General features: G+C 40.8%; 1 protein-coding gene across 1 annotated transcript; it reads right to left on the bottom strand.

The window, feature by feature from the left end:
- Window positions 1-14,265: 14,265 nt before the first annotated feature.
- Window positions 14,266-21,953, bottom strand: LOC136767529 (cathepsin S). Its single transcript, XM_066721370.1, has 7 exons — window positions 21,767-21,953; window positions 21,282-21,404; window positions 17,831-17,983; window positions 17,427-17,651; window positions 15,722-15,887; window positions 15,237-15,339; window positions 14,266-14,576 (listed from the first exon to the last, which is right to left on the bottom strand). Exons 1-7 carry the CDS (start codon window positions 21,893-21,895, stop codon window positions 14,477-14,479), a joined length of 999 nt encoding a protein of 332 aa, XP_066577467.1. The 5' UTR covers window positions 21,896-21,953; the 3' UTR covers window positions 14,266-14,476.
- Window positions 21,954-25,493: the final 3,540 nt, after the last annotated feature.

Here is a 25,493-nt window from a genome sequence, read left to right as displayed (position 1 = left end):
TGGGGTTAGTGTGGAAACAGCTCTAGATAATGTTGCCTGACTGCACTTATTTTTCTCAGCATTAAGAAATGCCTTATATCCAATGTTTTATGCTTGGCAGATGTGGACATTTTATGTGGACAGACACTATAACAAAGACCATAGAAATTATTATAAGAACTGAGCTCTAAACACTTATATTAGCCAGATAGGCAACACTAAAGCCTGATTTATGCTTTTGCGTAGATACATGTCTCTGCGTAAGAACATAAGAAAGTATACAAACGAGAGGGGGCCATTCGCCCCATCGTGCTCGTTTGGTGTCCATTAATAACTGAGTGATCCAAGGATCCTATCCAGCCTATTTTTAAATGTTCCCAGATTTTCAGCTTCAACCACATCACTGGGGAGTTCCATTTATGTCCCCGGGTGCGTGTGTTCTCATTTCTACACTTTTGACAATATACCCTAACATTATTTGCCTTTTTTATTGCTTCCCCACATTGTTTGGATGGAGACAGTGAGGAGTCCACATAGACTCCTAGGTCTTTCTCATGCGTTACTTCATCTAGTTCTATTCCTCCCATAGTGTCATTATAGTGGACATGTTTGTTACCTGCATGTATTACCTTGCACTTGTCCACATTGAATTTCATCTGCCAGGTGACGGCCCACAACTGAATATTATCTAAGTCCCTCTGAATAGCTTGTGCTGCCAAGATTGTATCTGCTGAGCCACCTATTTAGTATCATTTGCAAATTTGACAAGTTTGCTAACTATCCCCGAGTCCAGATCATTAATATAGATTAGAAAAAGCAAAGGCCCTAGTACTGATCCCTGTGGAACTCCACTAACAACCTCACTCCAGTTAGAAGCGACTCCTCTAATCGACACCCTCTGTTCCCCATATGTCAAGCAAGTGCTGATTGGTTGAGTAGGGAGAATCTGAGAGCCGCAGCCAATCTCTCAGTGCAGGGTTGGCTGTTGTATGATGTACAGCTGTAGGCGCTGCAGCAGGTCAGTGAAATTATGTGGTGACATACGAAAGTATTTAAAATGCATCTCCTCATCCACAAAATGCATTTGTCGCAATAACAGACTGTACTAACCTGTGCAGAGGTATCACAAAAGCGCCTTTTGTGTCATTCATAATGTTGCATATGTACAGTAACAGTCCTAATTAAGGAAGACACCAGAGTAGTACACTTTGTTCTCTTTTAATAAATCATATAAAAGCAGCAATTTGGGGACAGTTCAATTGTTTCTTTTCTTGCTTCAGAAAAATATAGGGCACCAAATGTAAAACAGCACACACTTCTTTTTTCACACATTTAACGTAAACCTTGTGTTTTTTTCCACATTTAGTAAATACTTAAGCCTTTTTTCCACATTTATAAAGATTTTGTTTTTTAAAGAAATACTTAAATAAATGCTTAATCTCTGTTTTTGAAAAATAAATATTTATCGTTTGATTAAATATTTAACTAAATCCTAAATCTCTGAGTCACAAAATAAATATATAGTTATTAAATATCTAGTCTAACTCATATTCATTGCACCAATTATGTGTGTGTTCCCTGTAGTGTTTACAGTGAACACTGTCCTCATATGTATTAAATGTACGCGCATACACACACAGACCCACATACACACAGGCAGTATTCTGTGAACTGTAATGTATAAGTGTTCATTAATGAGAAATCAGTCCTCTTATTTCTGTCTTAACATCTGTGTTTAGTTGTTTCTGTAACTCGCTGATTAACTGCATTTCTTCCCCTGTGTGTCTGCCTAAACAAGGTCACTGTCTCGCGGCCTTGCTGTGCTGTGGTACTGTGCCATAGTGCAACCCTGATACCCAGAGGAACAAAGTCTGATAAGCAATTTTCTCCATCAATTTGGGCTTGATACAGCGTACAAACCCCCCTTATATTAAACATTATGTATGCTTTAATTTTCCCCGGTTTAACCATATATGGGTTTTCCTAATGAGTTGTCAGGCAGAAACTGAACTTGCACTCATCACGGGACAGACATGTGGGCCTGTTATCTTTCTCTCCTGTCTGGTCTACATAAAAGTGCCTGTAGTTTGTAACTTCTCCAAGACTCTTCTTGAGATTGCCTCTTGAACCTCTTCCTTGAAGCTGCATTTATCTCATGCAGAGAGCACAGAGCAGAGATCAGAGACACTGACCAATAGCAGCACTTCAGTCCTATGTAGCTTGCCCATACAGTTGTGGGCTTCGAAATAATACAGCTGGCGGATGAAGAAACTACAAAAAATCTTCTTGATTTTGTGTTTCTCATTTTGTTTTTGTGGTTTTCTTTTTGCATTTGTGTTCCTCCTTTTGCTTTTGCGTTCTGCTTTTTGTTTTTGTTTCTCTTTTTTCATTTGCATTTTTCTTTATGCAGTTGTGGTTTACTTTTTGCATTTGTGTTTTGCACTTCAGGGCCACCGTATAATGGTACCTATTATAACACTTCAGCTCAACTATATAATTATTCAGTGCAATTATGAATATGAGCAAAGTAACATTTTAATAAAATACTATCGCAGCATGTCCATTATTCATAGCAGAATTCTTTATAAATTAACTTGTCCGCATTTTTACATAATCTTAATTTTTTTTGTTGCTTTTTGGGCTTCTTTTATTTGGAATGTGCTTTTTTTGCTTTCATTATTATTATTATCCTACATTTGACATTTTCTAGCTATCTAAAAGTGTCATGTCTATAACAAACAGCAATAAATGCATTATTCAGGTGTAGTACCGATGGTATTATTATTAGATGTATTTTGAATCCAGAATTATATGAAGAAGAAGATGAAGACATTATAATTCATACAATAATTCTTACTAGTGTTTTCTATGGGTGCGTTCTAAAGATGCAGATTTTCACAATTCTGTCCAGAATCTGCATATTCAGAAGATTCTCAGAAAACCATTGGCTAAATTTGTCAAAGTCTGTGCAGAATAACAAAAGTCTGCGTATGATGAACACCCTATATCATATAGTCATTAAGGGTCAATTGCAACAAACTTGCAGTTTGTACAGAGCTGCGTAGTAACCACAGGATCATCCCCAGTTTCAGTTTGTTGCATTATCTTGCATATTAATTGTTTATCAAAGCAAAGAATAATGAAACCCCCCAGTGCCCAACCAACACGCGTTCATAAATGCAGCACACATTAAGGAAGTTATCGACAATTAACACTTAGATAATTCTGCTATTTTCTTCCATTGATTTTTCCATTGACGTTGAACAAAAACTGTAATCGAAAACATTAAAACCGCATATCTCCATTCTTCAAAGTAAATACACTCACCTAAAGGATTATTAGGAACACCTGTTCAATTTCTCATTAATGCAATTATCTAACCAACCAATCACATGGCAGTTGCTTCAATGCATTTAGGGGTGTGGTCCTGGTCAAGACAATCTCCTGAACTCCAAACTGAATGTCTGAATGGGAATGAAAGGTGATTTAAGCAATTTTGAGCGTGGCATGGTTGTTGGTGCCAGACGGGCCGGTCTGAGTATTTCACAATCTGCTCAGTTACTGGGATTTTCACGCACAACCATTTCTAGGGTTTACAAAGAATGGTGTGAAAAGGGAAAAATATCCAGTATGCGGCAGTCCTGTGGGCGAAAATGCCTTGTTGATGCTAGAGGTCAGAGGAGAATGGGCCGACTGATTCAAGCTGATAGAAGAGCAACTTTGACTGAAATAACCACTCGTTACAACCGAGGTATGCAGCAAAGCATTTGTGAAGCCACAACACGTACAACCTTGAGGCGGATGGGCTACAACAGCAGAAGATCCCACCGGGTACCACTCATCTCCACTACAAATAGGAAAAAGAGGCTACAATTTGCACAAGCTCACCAAAATTGGACAGTTGAAGATTGGAAAAATGTTGCCTGGTCTGATGAGTCTCGATTTCTGTTGAGACATTCAGATGGTAGAGTCAGAATTTGGGGTAAACAGAATGAGAACATGGATCCATCATGCCTTGTTACCACTGTGCAGGCTGGTGGTGGTGGTGTAATGGTGTGGGGGATGTTTTCTTGGCACACTTTAGGCCCCTTAGTGCCAATTGGGCATCGTTTAAATGCCACGGCCTACCTGAGCATTGTTTCTGACCATGTCCATCCCTTTATGACCACCATGTACCCATCCTCTGATGGCTACTTCCAGCAGGATAATGCACCATGTCACAAAGGTCGAATCATTTCAAATTGGTTTCTTGAACATGACAATGAGTTCGCTGTACTAAACTGGCCCCCACAGTCACCAGATCTCAACCCAATAGAGCATCTTTGGGATGTGGTGGAACGGGAGCTTCATGCCCTGGATGTGCATCCCACAAATCTCCATCAACCGCAAGATGCTATCCTATCAATATGGGCCAACATTTCTAAAGAATGCTTTCAGCACCTTGTTGAATCAATGCCACGTAGAATTAAGGCAGTTCTGAAGGCGAAAGGGGGTCAAACACAGTATTAGTATGGTGTTCCTAATAATCCTTTAGGTGCGTGTATAATTCAATTAAACTTTCAGCACACCAAGCTAAAAAAAAGAATGAGCCAGTAATCCCGTTGGTAGACAGTGAAATTCATTTAAATAACTACTAGCCAGAAAGCACAGGACGTTGGGCCGACATCAGCATGTGGTTGGCATGGTTGCAAAACAGACAACAGGTTGTGGGAGTGACATATGCAGGGCCGCCCTAGCCTTTAGGGGGCCATCGGCGAGATTTGATTGTTGGGCCCCCCACATTGCCACAAAACATTTTAGTGGTGCCCATCTTTATGGCGGAGAGATGTTTAGGTAAACAAAATGACACATAAACATTGAAATAGTGCACATCACAGAACATGTATTGCACTTTAACGTACACTGAAATAGATTAAGTAATACATACAATGTAAATAGTGCACTGTGCACAGCAATAACTAATAAACAGGGTAACACTTTAAGTGTCCATTATAAACAATCTATTAACATGTTATTAATGATGTTGTTATGATTATTATTACATATTATGAATATATTAGACATTTTTAAGTATTTTTTGCTATAAAACATTATATTTAATAACATACTTAATAAAAGGTATTATATCAATCGACATCAATCTATTATCATAATCTGCCATGCCATTTATTAGCTGCTATTAAACATCTTATAATGCTATTTAATTCCATATACTATAAGACTGCATTATATGTTATAGCTCTACCCATAAGGTAACCTTATAAGTACCATTATAAATCAATTTTACTGATGGATCTCTGAACAGTGATATGTTTTGGCTCTAAGTCTATTTTATGATATAGTATATCATTGTGTTCTATTTGTATGTTTCTCATTACATTGCCAGATATTGTGACACATTACAAAAGAAAATAAATAGGGTCAGCACATTTTGTCTTCACTTTTTATATCCTGCAAAACATGCAACTGGGATAAAAACATTACATATCCCAGTGAATAGATGATGTCCATACCTTCCATCCAGACCTGTGGATACTTGATAACCACATGAATGACATTGTTATTGAATAGTGTAGTTTCTTCTACATCCTACAACACAGTGTTTTGAGAGGTAATACATAACCCAGGTAGGTCACCATTATAATTATTTAACAAAAGACACCCATTACAACTGCTATTGCTTGCTCGTAGTCATCAAAACACGTTTTACATTGTTGGATCTTTATCACATCCTGCATCTTTTTACTATTTAGGGTGTGGTGAATACACTGCACAGTTAAACCTTCTCTGGACAATGTCATTAAAAATATACCCTACTTAAAAACTCAACTCTGAAACCTGCAGCTCTTCAAAGGGAATACCTGGTGCCAACTGGCAATTACTTACTTTAGTTTATAATAGTAAACACAAATGTAAATTCTAACTGCACTATATAGACCTATGCCTAAAATACAAGGCATTTACAATTAAAAAAACTGTTGATAAGCTGTTGTTGATCATTTATACATCATTTTGCAACCCCTAAAGTGGTGCACATTTTAAATCTATAACAGCTTTGTAAGCATAGACCCTCCTAAATCAAAATATGCTATAAATGAATGTAACAAGTAATACGCTGTTCTATAACCATTTATAAATCGTTTTGCAACCCCTAAAGTGGTGCACAATTTCAATGTATAAGAGCATTATTGATATACATCTCAAAGTGTCTCATAATTAAGTTGTTAATAAAGCTATAGTGCTGCTGTTAGGCATTTATTGAACATTTTGCAAGTGGTGTACGTTTTTAATGTATAACAGCACTTTAAATGTGTATTTTTTAAAACAGGCCATATTTCACAATTTTTACAAAAAAAGGACACATACAAATATTAGAAAGTGTTTTATTATTTTTACAGGTCTAAGAAGTACCAACCTTGAAATATCAGTCACAGAGTAATAACAATACTAAATTGCTGTAAATAAATACATACATACATACATACATACATACATACATACATACATAAAACCGTCATGTCTAAATTACGTTAAGGTGGTTAAACAGTGGTTAAGATTAAGGTAACACTGACAAAGCTAAAATGTGAAAGTCAAAATTAAAATCCTAAAAATATTTCAAATATATATAACTAAGGTTGATAATTGTATTAACTTCTTTCAGTAACTGTATCTTTCAGCCCCAGTGTCTCTGTAGAACGTCTGGATTTTCTCCTAAAAGAAAATGATAATTAATTCATCACTGACACAGCAATTAGCCCAATTCAATTTCAGCATGCATCATTTTGCTAAATTGTTATCATATTTCACACACACAGTGTATAGATACAGTGCTGTGCAAAAGACTAACACTTATTTTATGCATAATTCATAAGTCCATCACTCGTTTAATCGTTTACATCCAATCCACCCGTATTGAGTCTTAACTTTACATTCAATACAGTCCTGCTCAGACACTCAGCAAAAGAAAAACAAAATTATTTTCAAAACTACACAAAATTAGAAGTAAATGATATCTCATCATATTAAACAAAACATACAAAACCAGGGCCTGAGCCTTCCCGCTATTTTACAAAGAAAGCTTAAAAAATAAATATGCGCATTTATCCAAGAGTCATTACCTGTGAACACGCAGTTTCCAGTGACGCGTAACGGAGGGAAATTCCCTGAACTCTCCTCTTAAAGCGACAGCGCCACCGCACATGCGCACTGACACCACAGCTGCACTATGTACACAGAAGTGCATCTCTGTAGAAATTACACAAACAACTAATGTGTTTAAAGTTAAATATATACAATGTCTATGTATTTGTGCTTATTCTGGGAACTCATAGCAAAATCACTTTCCTCTACACAATTTATTTGAACTATTAAATACAAACTATCAAAATGAATATCAAAATTCCCAATTAACCCGCACTACGAAAGGTGGATAAGTTTTACCCGAGCTATGCTGTCATGGCAATTTACGCTGCATCTCTACACTGTTCCGAGCAGGGTATGTTCGTGGTTAACTCAGTGTTACCCTATATAAGCACCGCCTCTCCACCCACAGTCTTGTCGGGACCCAATCAACATTGGGCACAGGTTGTGAGAGGCTCAGTCCGCAGGGCAAGGGTGTGTAGAGACTGGGCAGCTCCTCTAGCTCACCCTGATGATGCTCTCTATGAAAGATATCGCTTCTCATCCGAGGGAATTCAGCGTCTTTGCCGCTTCTAGGGCCAGACGTCTCAATGCCACTTGCCGCAGTGATGCCCTCACTGGTGAACAGACAGTGTGTCTTGCTGTGCGGTATTTTGCCAGCGGACACTTCATGTATCCCATCAGTGATGCTGCACCTCTCAGCAGGAATACTGTCTGCCGTGCAGCTCGCAAGGTGGCACTTGCTCTCACTGAACTGCTGGATGCATGTGTTGTGTCCCTGGCCGTTAAGCCTCTGAAGACCAAAGAGGCTTTTTAAGCGATCGCAGGTAATTCGCAATATAAAATACTATTTTTAATATGCATAAGCTGGGCCTATATACAGAACACATTTTATTTCCATAGGAATCCCGAGGGTGATTGGTGCCATTGACTGTATGCATATCCCCATTAGAGCACCCCTGGGAGAACATGAGGGATTATTATTATTATTATTATTATTATTATTATTATTATTTCTTGGCACTCGCCTTTATCCATGGCGACTTACAACATAAGTGCAATAAACTGCAAAAATACAGTTAAGTACAAGGCATCAAACATTACAAACTCAAATTTACATTATACAAAGCAATTCAAAGTAAAATGCATTTTACAACATCCAATTTACACAGGTAAGTAAGTGAGGTCATACATCCTGGAAAGTAAAAGCTAAGTGCTGTCAAGATGTAAGGTCACAGTCAAGCGCTGTGGGAAAGGGAGCAAGGGGGAAATCAATCAATTATACAAGTATTAGTAACACAAGAAGCATGATAAAATGCTATGAAGTGCTATCTTACGGGAATTAAAAGGACAAATATTACAAGTACTGTCGTAAAAGATGTGTCTTGAGTAAGCGCCAGGAGGAGGTCAAGGACTCTGCTGATTTGACTTCGGTGGGAAGGTTGTTCCACCATTTAGGGGCCAGGGATGAGAAGGAGCGGCTCTGGAGGAAGGGGAGTGGAGAGGAGGCAGAGTTAGTCTTCTGGCACTGGAGGAGCGCAGTGGTCTGGAGGGGATGTATGGAGAGACGAGTGTCTGAAGGTAACTTGGTACAGTGTAGTCTAGACAGTGGTAGGTGAGGGTCAGTGTCTTGAACTGAATGCGTGCTGGTATCAGGAGCAGTGGAGTAGCGTGTGTGAATTGGGGCAGAGAGACTCCAGACGAGCCGCAGAGTTCTGGATGAGCTGGAGCGGCGGGTAGTAGTTGCAGGCAGGCCGGCCAGGAGGGAGTTGTAGTAGTCCCAGGCGTGAGAGGACCAGTGACTGGACGAGCAGCTGAGTTGAGTAGTCGGTGAGGAAGGGACGGATTTGGTGTATGTTGCTCAGGAAGAATCTACAAGTGCGTGTCAGCATGGTGGTGATGTGCTGGGTGTAAGAGAGCGCAGGATCGAGGGTGACTCCTACATTTTTAGCGGAAGAAGAAGGAGAGAGTGTGGTAGATTCCAATGGGATGGAGATGGAGAGATCAGCAGAAGGTGAGGAAGAGTGGGGGAAAAAGAGGAGATCCAATTTGGAGAGGCTGAGCTTGAGGTGGTGCGAGTGCATCCAGGCGGAGATAGTAGACAAACAGGAAGAGATACGAGAAGGGATGAGAGGGTCAGAAGAGGAGAAAGACAGGAAGATCTGGGCATCATCTGCGTGGAAGTGATAGGAGAAGTTGAGGAGGGAGGAGATGAAGGGGAGAAGATCAGGAGCGGTCACTTGGAGGAGGTGAGTAGGGAGAGGGTCCAGGGCACACGTTGTAGGTTTGTGACGTAGGTGGAGAGAGGAAACTTTAGAGTCCGAGAGAGGTGAGAATGAAGAAAAGGAAGCTTGGTCGGTGGGAGGTTTGGGTGTGATGGGAGAGGAGGGGGGACTGTTGAATTGTTTGTGGTGTCTGCAATTTTGGAGGAGAAGAAGGAGGAGAAATCATCAGCAGTGAGAGATGAGGGAGGAGGAGGGGGAGGGGGGGCAGGGAGGGAGGAGAATGTGGAGTAGAGTGACAGAGGGTGTGGGTGGGGTGGGGAGAGAGGGGAGAGAGGGGAGAGAAAGGGACAAGGAGATTAAGTGGTGGTCTGAGATGTCCATGGGTGTCACGGAGAGTGTTGAAGGGGAGCAGCCTCTAGAGAAGATGAAGTCTAGCTGGTGGCCTGCCCTGTGAGTGGGGGGAGACGGGGAGAGAGAGAAGTTAAAGGAGTGAAGGAGAGGAAGAAATCTGGCACAGTGGGAGGGGTGGAAAGGTTGAAGTCTCCCAGGAGGATGGCAGGTGAGGACAGCAAGGGGAGGAGAGAAGAAAGTCAAGTTCATCCAAGAAGGAAGTGAGTGGACCAGGTGGACGGTAGAGAACTAGAAGGAAGAGGTGAGTTCCACTGCATAAAATTCAAAGCTGTTGTTCATGACAGAGGAGAGAAAGGGGGGGACAGAGAAGAGGAGAGAAGGGGAGAGCAGGAGCCCTGTTCCTCCTCCTCGCCCAGTAAGATGGGGGGAGTGGTACAGGACAAATAGAGAGGATAAGGCAGCAGGGGTGTTGTTGTCAGGGGAGATCCATGTCTCAGTCTCATGTTTACACATGTTTAGATTAGACTATTTTATATGTCCTTACATCCCAATCATCCATCCATTTTTGAAACTGCTTATCCTGGTGAGGGTTGCAGGGAAGCTGCAGCTGATCCTGGCAAGCATAGGGCACAAGGCATACACCCAGGATGGGATGCTGGGCAACACACATCCCTACAGGGCAATTTAGAGGAGCCAATTAACCTAAGCCACATGTCTTTGGAAGGTGGGAGGAAACCCACATGAACATGGGGAGAACATGCAAACTCCACACAGACAGACACCACAAGTCAGGACTTGAACCTGGGATCCCTGGAGATGTGAGGCAGCAGTGCTAACCACAACACCACCCCCTATCTCAATTATATTACAAATAAGACAAAATAGAGAACATATGACAAGAACTGTGATATCCACTGCCTGATGATTCCCAGTTCCGCCACAAGGGCCGCCCTTGTCTTGCCTTCATCTGTCTGCACTCCCTGTTCTCGGATTCCTATCATTCAATAATCATCCTTGTGTCACCGATTACCTTTCCCACCTGTATATTGTTTCTTTGCTCATTAGTACTTGTATTTAATCACCATTACCACAATACTTCAACACTTAGTCTTGTTTGCATCTTTGCAACAACTCCTAAGCTTCCTGTTACTAAATGTCTATTGTTTTTCTAGTGCATTTTGACCCCTGCTTTCTCCTGTGTTTACGCCTTACGGATTTCCCTACTAGTCTTGTTCGTTTGATCGCGATGCCTGACTTCCTGACTGTGACATTACTACGCCTCTTGTCTAGCCCTTTCTGTACCACGCACCGAACTCCTGGCTGTTTACCTATGCTTGGATCCCCTTGTCTTGTCTTCTGTTATCCCCAGGTGTGACAAGAACACTGTTCTTACGAATTTACTCTGTTTGGCAATGCGCTGCCAAAAAGCCTCCCTGGCTTTGTTGGCCACCACAGTGTTAGATTTAGCCGTTAACCTTTCTTTAAACTGCTAATTAATCAGTTAGACTGCCATCTAGTGGAAATGTAAATAAGTGGAAGGGGAATTAAAAAAAAAATTATTTGTCCTGTCTCTAAATCGGAAATATGAGGATATGGGGGGCAAAACAGGCCATAATACATCGGTTTGTGTATGTACGTGTGCATACTATATAGGTTTGTGTGTGCATACTATATTGGTTTGTGTGTTTACTAGATTGGTTTGCATGCACACTATACTGGTTTGCGTGTGTACTATATCAGTTTGTGTGCATACTATATTGGTTTGCGTGCACAATATATTGGTTTGTGTGTGTACCATATCGGTTGTTCACGTGACTCAAGTGGGCGGGGAAGGACTAGGGACGAAGGGAAATCAAGCAGTGTGAGCTTTGTTCTCAAGCAACACATTACTCAATGACTTAACCATGTCATATGAGCAAGACATCACAGATTATTTTTAATGTATGAATGTGTGGTTAGTCCCTGTGATATATGTGTACTTCAGTAATAATAAATACAGTGATTTGTTGTTGCATCCACAATGATGAGTTGGGTCTACTGCTGGGAAAATCCCCGCAAGCGTTACAATACTAGTCCAAACTTCAGATGTCCAACATAGCCGATTTAAATTAAAACATTTGATTTGCATACTGCCCATTACTTAAATAACAGTTGTTTGATATAACTAAATTCGAAACCCTCATAGAAAGCCCCTCAATTGCCACTGTCAGAAGGCATTGGACCAGATTATATTTAAACAATGTTTTTTGAAAATATAACATTACATTTATATTTTTTTCATTTTATTTTATTCTGGATTGAATCCTTGGATCACTCAGTTATTAATGGACACCAAACGAGCACAATGGGTCGAATGGCCTCCTCTCGTTTGTAAACTTTCTTATGTTCTTATGTTCTTATGTGTGTTGCGCAACATAATTGAAATGTAAAACAAAAATGTTTCATAAAACATCTACTGTTTGGAATTGTTTTCTAAATGCAAAATGAACATAAGCTGTGCAACTGAAAATTGGTATATTGGAGGAACAAGCAATCTCCGAGATAATTTAACCAACTAAGTTTAAATTATGATGCATTATTTATTAGGCTTAATGTGTCGATTAGAAATGAAAGCAGCGCACTAACTGGAGATGATCCTGTGTTTAGTATGCTGCTCCATATTAACACTGCAAGTTCATTGCAATCGACCCATTATTATTTGTATTATTATTAATAATAATGTAGCAGTCTGGGAGTGGGAGGGGAGCATGTTCATGTGTGTGTGTGTGTTTGGGGGTCTGTCTGTGTGTTGGGTGGTGCTTGGATGCTTATGGGTGGTGTGTGTTGGTTAGTGCAGCGGGGTAGTTCCGGGGTCATGGGTTGGTCCTGTGCGGGAACACGGGAAGCGCATGTTTGGAGGAGCCAGTCATGGGGCCAGAGGGCATAAATAGGGGTGCCTGGTTCCCCCGCTAAATAAAGTTCCTGCTGCCCCACCCACTTGAGTCATGTGACCAACTGATATAGTATACACACAAACCAATATAGTGTGCATGCAAACCGATATAGTACACACAAAAACAATATAGTATTGTAACGATATGGCCTTTTTGTTTGCCTTCATTGTGGGATTTCACCACTAATGGCAGGAATAATGGAGAGAACGCAGGGTTCAACATGAACAACGGGACCTTTATTGAGCAGTCAATCTCAGGCTGAAACGACAGCCCTAGAACACACTACCCTCTCACACTCTGCACTCTGACTCACTCTTCTACTGAACTCTACACCACTCCTCCGTGCGGGAACCAAGCACCCCTATTTATGCCCTCTGGCCCCGTAACTGGCTCCTCCAATCACAGCTCCTGTCTTCCCACGCGGGGCTAACCCTTAACCCCGGAACTAACCCTACTGTAACAAGCACTCTCACCACACGAACACAACACGCAGCACGCACAGTATAAACTGCCCCACCCCCCAATATACAGACACTACTCCCACACACATATATATATATACATGCCCATGCACCCCCCCAGTCCCAGATTGCTACAGTATGCACAAGTACACACACAAAGTGATGTATTATGACCTGTTTGGCCCCCCATAGGAGGAGTAGGTTTTCTTTTCTTCCAATGATGGAAACGCTGCATTCACCTAAAGTATTAAGTTTGAGGATGACGGGAAAGACACCAAGCCTGAGAAATTGCAATGCACCACAATAAAACCGAGAATCTCATCAGGAAATTCAATGAATATTAAAATTTAAAAAAATTAAAATTAAAGTAATATTTCAACAAAAACATTTGATGGGTCTTAAGATACTATAAAAAACCTGAGTCTGAACACTTTGTCGATTGTATTATACATGAAGGAATCATAAATGTTAGCTTTAGGCTGTTTTAGAGTTGTAATAACTTACTATTGGAAATTAAATTCAGTTTGAAGGTGTATTCCACATTATAATTGCTCTTCATGTTTTCTATCTCTTTTAGCACAGTGGTGAAATTTTATTCATTTTTTTATAAATTCTTCATAGTTCATCACACATCCACGATCACAAAAACCAACCTTTACACCAGGTTTAATGTAAGAAGAATATATAAATGTGAAAAATGTTAACACCATAATAATATATGTATAATTTACACATAATGTTATTTTTATTCAACATTATTCATGCCAAACATATGTAGTTTACTTAATTTCTGATATTTCACACAGTTTATGCACATTCAGAGTGAATGCATTGCTTCCACTATCAAATCTACGACAACAAGTGAGTACAGAAGGAATGGTTGTAACTTTGTGGTAGTTACTTTCAGTGTGAAACTCACTTTCCCTATTTGCATCATTGCAATGCACCATTTGAACACATGGTGGCACTGTAGACTAATGCAGAATTCACCAATATGTGTCCCAAGACCAAATCTTTGATAGGATTCTATTCACAACAAACTTTGAATTACAAAACTGAACCAATATATCTATCTATCATAAACACATATGACCCTATAACACCATGAGTAAAGACACAGACATGAATCTTGCCATACTGATTGTAAATGTAGTTGTTTTATTTATATTAGTACTATAGTGTTAAAATAACAAATTCGGGTAAAAACTCAAAAAACAAGTTTTACAATACAAACATCATACTTTAAATCACTGAAAGTGTGATTTGTGCAGTAGAGGGCAGCATCTGAACTCATATTCATACAGGAAAATAACAAAATCATCTCAAAAGTCCTGTAAATGATTTGTGCCATTAAATGTGTGGTCTCCAGACCAAGGTGGTCAGGTCATTACATCTTGGGGTAGAAGGCATACAGAGCGATCCCGCACTGGTCATCCTTGTTCCGGACCATTCGAATATAACCTTGGTCACCGAAACTTTTCCCCCAGCTGTAAAGACAAGGACAAACATTTTGCGAGAGTGGAAAGGAAGTTTATTATAATAATAATTATTATTACTATTATTATTATTATTATTATTATTATTAGTAGTAGTAGTAGTAGTAGTAGTAGTAGTAGTAGTAGTAGTAGTAGTAGCATAATAGCAATTAAAGTTTTTAAATAACTTTACCCAAAAACAACCTGTGACATGTGGCTTGTGATGTCATGACTAAAGCGGACTTGTGAAGTTTTCAACAATGATTTATATGATGAATTGATGAATATGATGAAAGTCAAATTTTGTGAAATATCCAAAGACTAATGGCGATTTGATTAATTCTATTGGGAGTCTGTGACTACAGCGGATGTCCAAAACAATGAAAAACCTTTGTCTATACAATTGGTATTCTGAGGAATTTAAAGAGGCAAAGATTGCACAAAACTATAATTTAACCAAATTTAACCAAATATATACATTAAGTATGACTCTATTTTTAATGTAACAACATAATGAACCTGAGCATTTCTGAAGTGCTGTGTTACTTTATTTTCTGCAGCAGTGGTGTGGTCAGTAGGCACATAACAGGTGCCAAGCAAAATTGAGCTTCAGTTCAATGCTAGGGGTGGAATAAACACTTAAGCATTTCAATATGACCCCCATCCCTGTACCTGTTCTTCACCAGCCAGAAATCCTTTCCATCCAGAGTCCCATATCCCACTGCCAGCACTGCGTGGTTCAGATTATGAGTGCAGGAGGGGTCATCATAAACACCTGGGACAAACAGTACATTTCCCTCAGAGTGTGTGACTAATTTGCTGCCAGATTACTACAGCAGTAGCTGACAATCCCTCCTGCGTTCTACTCAAGCACAACCCAGGTTGTTCCTGCAGCTTCTTCTCAACGACTTTAAGTGACTTCCACGAACAGCATCAATTATTTGTGAAAGTACTAGTCTGCCCATGGTTCTGCAATGCCCCTGACTAGATGGTGCCATTAAGAGAGAAGGCATGTAATAAAGTTATACAATACCAGGTAAATGGAGATGTGAGCCTTTAAATCTTACTCCATAAAAACATATTCATGTAGTACATTTAAGTAGTGAAACAGTTTAAATATGTGATTATCTATTTATTTAACAATGCAGCTGTCATACCACTCTTGTACAAGAGGAACTGGGGCCGGGTGGCATCGATGACTACAGAGATAGGCCCAATGGTGGCAAGGGCTTCTTTGAGGGCATTCTCATCACCCTCAGGGAGGCTGCTGTAGCTGCTGCAGTTGGCGGCCCGATTGGCAACATCATACCGGCACTGTCCATCCTGAGGAAATAAAGATAACAGCTAGGATACACCTTTGCCACACACAATGAGCCTATGGTGGGTGTCCTTGGATCTGGAGGGCCACAGTCAGACTAGCAGGTTTGGTAAGTCTAACTTTCTCAACTCCTTGCAACAATGCTTTCCTGGCTGAATTGAGCAAAGACATTTTTCAGTGAAGTCAGCGAATTCAAAATTATAACACCTACCAGGTGACATGGTATGGATTCATATCCACACAGCAACCTTTCCTCACAGGCGTACCCCAAGGCTCGGTCTTAGGCCCCCTCCTGTTCTCTCTCTACACCCGCTATCTGGGTCCCCCTCATCGTATCCCATTGATTTTCGTACCATTTCTATGCAGATGATGCCCAGATTTTCCTGTCTTTTCCCTCTTCTGACCCTCTCATTCCCTCTTGAATCTCTTTCTGTCCATCTGCTCTTTCCTCCCGGACGCACTTGCATCACCTCGAGCCCAACCTCTCTAAATCTGATTTCTTCTCTTCCTTCATCCTCAATTTTGACCTATCTCACCATCTCAATCCCTTTAGAACCTACAACACTCTCTCCATCTTCTTTCACAAAGACCATAGGAGTCACCCTCAATCCTGTGCTCTCCTACACTCGGGACATCACCACTCTGACTAGCACATGCCGATTCTTCCTGAGCAATTTACGCCGAATCTGACCCTTCCTCCCCAACTACTTGAATCAGCTGCTCGTCCAGTCCCTGGTCCTCTCCCGCCTGTACTACTGCAACTCCCTCCTGGCCAGCCTGCCTGCAACTACTACCCACCCGTTCCAGCTCATCCAGAACTCTGCGGCTCGTCTGGTATTCTCTCTGCCCCGATTCGCACACACTACTCCACTGCTCTGCTCCCTCCACTGGCTCCCAATTTTTGCTCATATCCACTTCAAGACTTTGAATCTTACCTACTGTTGTCTCAACCAGACTGCTCCCTGCTACATTCAGACCCTCATCTCTTTGTACATCCCCTCCAGACCTCTCTGGTCCTCCTGCCTCAGAAGACTCTTTGTACCCCCTCTCCGCTCCCCATCCTCCAGAGCTGTCTCCTTTTCATCTCTGGCCCCTAAGTGGTGGAACGACATTCCCACTGCATTCAGGACCATACAGTCACTGACCATCTTCCGGCGATTACTCAAGACACATCTGTTCAGACTGTACTTGTAATACAGCAGCTTTTTCTCCTGAACTTTTCATCACTCTTGTAATTTTGCACTTTATTAATGCTTCCTTATCTTATACATTGTTAGATCTCCTGTTGTTTACTGTGATTTTTCCTCTACCCCCTCCCTTTAGCTCATACCTAGGACTACACTGCATCATGTCTGCACTTGTTACCTCATTGAACTAGGATGAATGCTTTGTAATTTATATTCATTTTACTGCTGATCTTTTGTAATTCTTAAATTGGACTTTGTATTGATATGGCACTACTGCACTTTTTTAATGCTTGTGTAAACTGTCAACCTGGATAAGGAAATATTGATTCTAGCAATGTTGAACCTAAGTATACTCACTGCTGCGGTGTAGGGGTAAGACGAGTCAGAGTCAATGCCTCCATTGTCTTGGACATAATGGAACGCATCATCGATGTAGCCACCATTGCAGCCCAGGTTGCCGTATTTGGAGGAGCAGTCCACCAGGTTCTGAGGGCTGAGGTCCACAAGTTTGCCAGTCTTCAGCTTCAGCTGGCCCTCCAGAGCACCTGCAGCACTGAACGCCCAACAGGACCCACAGGCACCCTGCAACACACACACACACACACACACACACATACACACACCACTGAGAACAGACCTGGTAAACACTGAACCCAATGAGACTTGTGTAGCCCCCCAGAATAAATTAATTCACTTATAAATTGTTCTCTCTGACCAAGGCTAATCCAAACCTGTCTTGCCCTCTCCACTCCTGGCCTCACCTGGTATTTCACTTCAGTCACGCAGCCCTTGTCTCTCCAGTCGATGGCATCAGGGACAGGGGCCCCAGAGGAACGCACAAAGGAGGTGGTGCCCCTCTGGATACCCGGCCGGACCCGAGTGCCGGCCAGCATGGCTAACACCTCTTCAGTGGTCTGTGCACAGAGATAATGAAGCGAGAGGGTAAGCAACAGAATCGGTCACTCAGTCAGGCTGCACCAAGAAACTGTTTTTCTGAGAATGAGTTTCCATGGATTACCTAGCAACAAACCCCTTGCAGTTCTGATGAGCCTTTTTCAGGAAGTGTTTGGGAAATGTGGACACAGTAGCAGAGTAGAGCAGTATGGGGGGTGATTCGTGCCATTATTAAGATGCTCATTCAGCATGAAGACATGCTTGCGGCAATTGCACACGTGGAAGGGGGACACGCTCATTTGGCATGAAGACTGGCAAGCCGGTACTGAATGGTGACGTGCAAACGGTGAAGCAATATGCTGATGCTAATACTGTCAGTCTCGTCAAAATGCCAATGCAACACTCACCTAAAGGATTATTAGGAACACCATACTAATACTGTGTTTGACCCCCTTTCGCCTTCAGAACTGCCTTAATTCTACGTGGCATTGATTCAACAAGGTGCTGAAAGCATTCTTTAGAAATGTTGGCCCATATTGATAGGATAGCATCTTGCAGTTGATGGAGATTTGTGTGATGCACATCCAGGGCACGAAGCTCCCGATCCACCACATCCCAAAGATGCTCTATTGGGTTGAGATCTGGTGACTGTGGGGGCCAGTTTAGTACAGTGAACTCATTGTCATGTTCAAGAAACCAATTTGAAATGATTCGACCTTTGTGACATGGTGCATTATCCTGCTGGAAGTAGCCATCAGAGGATGGGTACATGGTGGTCATAAAGGGATGGACATGGTCAGAAACAATGCTCAGGTAGGCCGTGGCATTTAAACGATGCCCAATTGGCACTAAGGGGCCTAAAGTGTGCCAAGAAAACATCCCCCACACCATTACACCACCACCACCAGCCTGCACAGTGGTAACAAGGCATGATGGATCCATGTTCTCATTCTGTTTACGCCAAATTCTGACTCTACCATCTGAATGTCTCAACAGAAATCGAGACTCATCAGACCAGGCAACATTTTTCCAGTCTTCAACTGTCCAATTTTGGTGAGCTTGTACAAATTGTAGCCTCTTTTTCCTATTTGTAGTGGAGATGAGTGGTACCCGGTGGGGTCTTCTGCTGTTGTAGCCCATCCGCCTCAAGGTTGTACGTGTTGTGGCTTCACAAATGCTTTGCTGCATACCTCGGTTGTAACGAGTGGTTATTTCAGTCAAAGTTGCTCTTCTATCAGCTTGAATCAGTCGGCCCATTCTCCTCTGACCTCTAGCATCAACAAGGCATTTTCGCCCACAGGACTGCCGCATACTGGATGTTTTTCCCTTTTCACACCATTCTTTGTAAACCCTAGAAATGGTTGTGCGTGAAAATCCCAGTAACTGAGCAGATTGTGAAATACTCAGACCGGCCCGTCTGGCACCAACAACCATGCCACGCTCAAAATTGCTTAAATCACCTTTCTTTCCCATTCAGACATTCAGTTTGGAGTTCAGGAGATTGTCTTGACCAGGACCACACCCCTAAATGCATTGAAGCAACTGCCATGTGATTGGTTGGTTAGATAATTGCATTAATGAGAAATTGAACAGGTGTTCCTAATAATCCTTTAGGTGAGTGTATATGCTCATTGTAAAATAACACTATAGTACTGCACATGTGCAGGCCACACAAAAGGAACATTCCACAACGTCCACGACATTTCAGTCTTCTGAAAATTTATAAGGAATTTCACTTTCTGACATGGAAACCTTGCAAACATTTTGTAGAAACTAAATAAAATAAATATATAAATAAATATCAAATATCAAATCTGACCTGTGTTTCCTGGATTACCTCCACATAAACTTAATCAATTATAATAAACATCACTATAATTAAATGAATCACACATTTAAGCTAACATACAACATCTCTACAACATTGTATAACATTGTGGCAACGTTGTGGAAACAGTTAGCAGAGCACAGTGTGCGGGATGAACTCTTATTACATGACATTCCCTTAAAAAAATTAATTGTCCTGTCACCATTGTAAATGGAACAGATAGTGGTTGTATTAGTCATAATTTTTTCAAGGTAGTGATTTATTTCTGTTGTCAGTAAATTAAACATACATCTGCCTGTCATTTGTCAAATATGCGTTGATTTCAGAGGCACAACTCTGAGGCATGTGCACTCAGTGCCTTTTATATATATTTAATGTATATGTATAGACAATCAGCCTACTAGCATTATCGTATTACATACAGTTACCGGTAATAAGGGTTTAGCAATATTAAACTGTTTGCTTCTTCATGTGTTCGATGACATATAAACATGCCTTGACTATTTTTAGTCAGTTATGAATTAATCAGTTTTAAGTGAATGGAAAACGATTTTGTGAGATTTGTCGGGACACCAGGACGTTTAATTAAAATCAGTATCCCCTACCACTTGAAGAAATCAAATGAGCTATTAACTTTTTAAAAGATGGGAGAAATGTTTGGTTTGTGACTGCACATCGTTTGTTTACTGGGATCGTTATGAAAACCAGGGCCAATGTATTTTCTTGGTGGCGAGGGTGAGTTTTGTTCTCTAGCTAAGATTGTACAGTAAGTTAGTTGTATCTGTATCCTTATGCTGATAACAGCTGTACAGATTGTTTTCTTTAGAATCATAAACGAAACTGGTGATATTGCAAGCATTCCAATCATCGAATAATAATAAGTTTAGTTTTTTCCAACATGGCCATATTAGGCTGACATGTGTCTGCAGCGCATTGGATGCTACAGATAAGCTATTGAGTCTAGCCTAATTGCAGTAGATCTAAAAGTGCACACAATATAGCAACATATTCATGCCGAATGAGCACGTCCCTCTTCCGTGTGCAATTTCCACATGCATGTCTTCATGCCGGAAGAGCATCTTAATAATGACGCCAATCACCCCCCATAGAGCAGACATCATCACGTGCAATTACGCTATCAAATACGTTTTCCTCAAACTGTTCACATGACATAAATGTTGATCGTTTGAGGAGTACAATTTTATAATAAATTAAAAAAAAAATTACTTTCTGAATATCCTGATACATTTTCGGTCATGTAATAATTTTTTTCTGAAAATGTGTTTGTCACTCTTGGGATTGGAATCAGTATTGAATCAGTATTTCATATTCTCCAGGTCATTGGAATCTCTTTGAAGTACCAATCACTGGAATCCCCCCAACACTGCTTCCTCTCTAGTAATCCAACAGCCCTCTATTTCGTCCATCCAATGCTAAGCCACACCAAGGTTGGTTCAAAGGAGGCCTCTCTGGCACAGGCGGGTACCTACCATGTCTCCCAGGTGGTTCATGCCCAGCTCGTAGCTGTGCATGCCCAGCGAGGCCTCCAGGTTCTGCTGGGAGATCAGTCGGAGGTTCTTCTCCCAAAGAACACGCCTCTCCCCCTCATCCACCTTTGCAGGGAGAGATGGACACATTAGCCATAGTGACTGGACAGTTCAGTCCCAGCCTGCTTAACTTCATAGTTCACCACTGGGTCACAAATTTCTAAAGGGAAATGCAATTTCTAGTGGCAACATCAATTAAGATGCAATTAAAGTGCAATAAGTCAGTTATATGCTAATTAAGCAATTTAGGGTTAATTATGAAATTAATTGCTGAAGTTGTTGGCTACATCAATATCATGTAGAAAGGATTTGTGAAAGAGCCAAGGATTGCTCTCGTTCTTGCCCCTGTGCTAAATTACTAGATCAGAACAATCTGTACCAAAAGCAAAACCAAAGTCTTGTCCAGTTGTGAGGAACTCAAGTCTCACCTGACTCCTGTAGGACTTGCCATGGGTTTTCTTCCACAGCTCCCAGTGAATGTCAAGGTCAGGATCTAGGTGGAGATGAGCCGCCACCACTCCACACAGCACCGTGATCAGCAGACTCCCGCACAGCATTCTGTAGACCCTGACTGCAGACAGAGAGGAGGAAAAAAATAAATCATGTGAGAGCAATAGTGTGTTTGGTTGTTCTGCCATGCCAAATAAAATATTTATTCAGCCGATGCTCTAATCCAAGGCCACTTACAATAGTGGCCATTTGTAAGATAGGCTGTATAATTCCAGCCATCGGGCTAGAAAATTGACTGACAGGGTCCTACAGAAGTCCAGCACTTTGTCACCCAAGTCCACAGGTTTAACTGATCTTCCAGACTGCTGGCCCCTAAATTCAGTACGATGGTGCAGTTGTTGATTCTCAGTGCTTTGCCTATTGCAACAGGATGGGTATATGCGTGAGTTCTATTCTCTCTATCTATTATCAGAAATCGTAAAAGGGGCAGTTGTGGAATATCCAGTACTTCCGCTCCGTTTTGGTTTTCTTCCTCAAACCTATGATCAGCCTTGCCCTACTGGTAAGCTAGGGTCTGCATACATTTGATTATTCCTGCAAACTTTTGGTTCCCTTCATAATGCAGCATGTGTTTTGAAATCATATTCAAAATAAAAATCAGGTACAGAAAGTCAACTGACAGTCACAAGATCTCCATATATGTGTTGTAAAACTACTTGAATCTCTATATACTGTGTATGGGAGGGAGTTTATGTAGGTATTTTTTCAATATATCATCCAAATGACGAACTTATTTTTCTTACCATGAGCGTTTTATTTTAGCTTCCAGTCAGTGAGCTTTGTTGTGCTAAAAGGGGACCTTAGACAGGAAATTATAACATCTGGTTAAACCAACCAAAGGAGCTGAGTTGTTTTTCTTCCAGCAAAGACCTGAAAGACTGCACCGGGTTAAGTATGGGCATAATTACTGACAGACAGGGACTCTCCAGAATCCGGGATGGAGACCGCTGCTGAGAAGATTGGGCTAGAACCCTCTTCTGATGAAATACAACTTCATACATGGTGGGGGGATATTTGTGGACTCCTGGGTGGCAACAAATATAATATCTTTACAATAGGCCAGCTAATCAATGCATACCTAGGACTGGTCACATGACATGATTACAACTAGGGGGGTGTACACACTGCACTGTCTGCAGTGGACATGGGGACAAATAAACCCAAAATAACTCTGATTTTGCATCAGTGGTTTTGTGAGTGTGAAGCGATATGATTCAATGTGACCCCAGTTGGAGAAACCATCGACAGTGAGACGCACTGAACTCCTCCTCAGAATACACGTGAGAATCACACCAGATGCTTTTTGGAGCAGAAGTGAAACTGTGTCTGGCTGTTAGCCCACAACTAGCTGTGTCTGTAGGTCTTCTGCATCACAATTAATCAGTAACTTTGTCTACTTCGTTATCTTCACAGTATATTATGGGCTTTGAAATGTGTACTGGACAGTGGAAAATTGTCAGTCTCTCTTAATCCTCTGTGAATGTGTCTGTTTTGTGTATGTGTGTGTCTGTTCTCTGTGCATGTGTCTATTGTGTGTGTGTGTGTGTGGATCTGTTTTGTGTGTATCTGTTCTGTGTGCGTGATTGTCTGTTCTCTGTGTGTTTCTATTCTGTGTGTCTGTTCTGTGCGTCTGTTCTGTGCCTGTGTGTCTATTCTCTGTGTCTGTTCTGTGCGTGTGTGTCTATTCTGTCTGTTCTGTGCGTGTGTGTCTATTCTGTGCATGTGTGTATGTGTGTGTGTGTTCTGTGCATGTGTGCATGTGTTCTGCGCTCTGCGAGTATGTGTTCTGTGCATGCGTGTGTGTGTCTGTTCTGTGTGGATGTGTGTTCTGTGTGTGTGTCTATTCTGTCTGTGTGTCTATTCTGTGTATGTGTGTGTCTGTTCTGTGTGTGTTTGTTAGTGTGTGTGTGTGTGTGTGTGTGTGTGTGTGTGTGTGTGTCTGTGTGGCATTGGGGAGTTGAGGTGAAGTGATCTTTACATCAGCTGTTTCGAATCAAGTAGAAGTGGGTACACACAAAACCAACCAACAAATGTTGAGTCGGCAAAACTGAAAAGTAACTATTGTATCTTACTAAAAACAACAACAACAACAACAACAACAACAACAACAACAACAACAACAACAACGAACGAATATGCGATAATGAAACGTCTTTGGTGTACTTTTGTATTTGTATTTTTATCCAAATACAGTAAGACACGGGCATATGTACAAGACACATGCGTAAGCAGAATACCGTGACAGAATTAAAACTAACAAAGAGCTGTACATGTTTCTGCACAAATACATGTTGTTCTGGTAGGGAAAATAAATATTTTGCGAGGTTTGAGTTGTGCGTAATATTTCACATGGCACTTGTGTGATTTTTTGCAAAGCTGCTCCTTTCTTCTCTTTCATCTTCAGCGCGTTATTATTATTATGTTTTTTCCAAAGAAAAGGTAACGCCATTCTATTCAATCGAAAGTCAGCACCGTTTTAGGATGGACCCTTTAAAGACAGAAACAGATACCGCATGAAGTATAAGCTAACTATCGCTGGCATTCGGGAGCATTATAAAAATGGCAGGAATCTTTAATCAAGATAGTTTTTTTTTTTGTTTTGTTTTATAAAACTAACAATATTATGCACATTTTAATAATGGCAAATTGATGGCTTTCACCATTCTTATCTGTTGTATTTAAATGTCACAGAAACCGTCGTAGTTATTAATTTGCATAACTTACAAGAAACATAATGCATTACATTACATTACTCACTTCCAGTGGAGGAAACAACGAATTGTATTTCTTGGCCATGATAAGAATCGTAAACACACGGAGCAATATATGCACTACTTTCAAAGTCGATTTAGGGAGCTGCTTTAATCGATTAATCACATTGAGACCCAGGAATGTGAAAGTGAGCGTGGATGTGTAAGAAAAGTTATTGAAATGCAATGCATATTCAAAATACAAATCCGGTACAGAAAGTCAACTGACTGTCACAAGATCTCAAAATATGTGTTGTAAAACCACTTGCATGTCTAAATAGTGTGTGTGGGAGGGAGTTATTGTAGATATTTTTCAATATATCATTTATATCTATCAGGGGGAACAATATATCGTTTACAGTTACAAAATGTATCCCCTTACCAAACCCCTCTGTAATCAGAAAATATTGACAATTATAACATATTCTGTCATAATGTGTATACCTGTAAATTTACCTGTAACTGTGAATCGGATGTGTTTGAGAATGAAACGCGCTGGTATCCAAACGATGTGCGCATTGTAGGAATACAGTGTCACTTCTATGGACAGGAGCTGCGTGTAACACTGACAAATAATGCCTAAGAGGGTGTAGTAACACAGTGTGTAACTCTGAAATGTACAGAATTGTTCAGTTTTTGGTAACCTAAACTCTTTTTTTTATTTTTATTTTTTACCTCTGGCAGTTTACCGCTTACCTTTATACCATTTCAGGTTAATCACTAGACTTGTACTGCTTAAATGTAAATAAAAACTGGAAAAATGTGGGTGTTCTACAACTTTTGACCAGTAGTGTATATATAAATTTATTTTAATTGAACTTTATTTACATTAATTTCAATGCCAAAATACATTAAGCAGAACTCTTCCAGCAAATAAATTGCACACGATACATAA

Source organism: Amia ocellicauda, chromosome 14 (genome assembly GCF_036373705.1).
Source record: "Amia ocellicauda isolate fAmiCal2 chromosome 14, fAmiCal2.hap1, whole genome shotgun sequence".
Taxonomy (NCBI): Eukaryota; Metazoa; Chordata; class Actinopteri; order Amiiformes; family Amiidae; genus Amia; species Amia ocellicauda.
The sequence above is the reverse complement of the archived record's forward strand: the minus strand, read 5'-3'. Positions and strand labels throughout refer to the sequence as shown.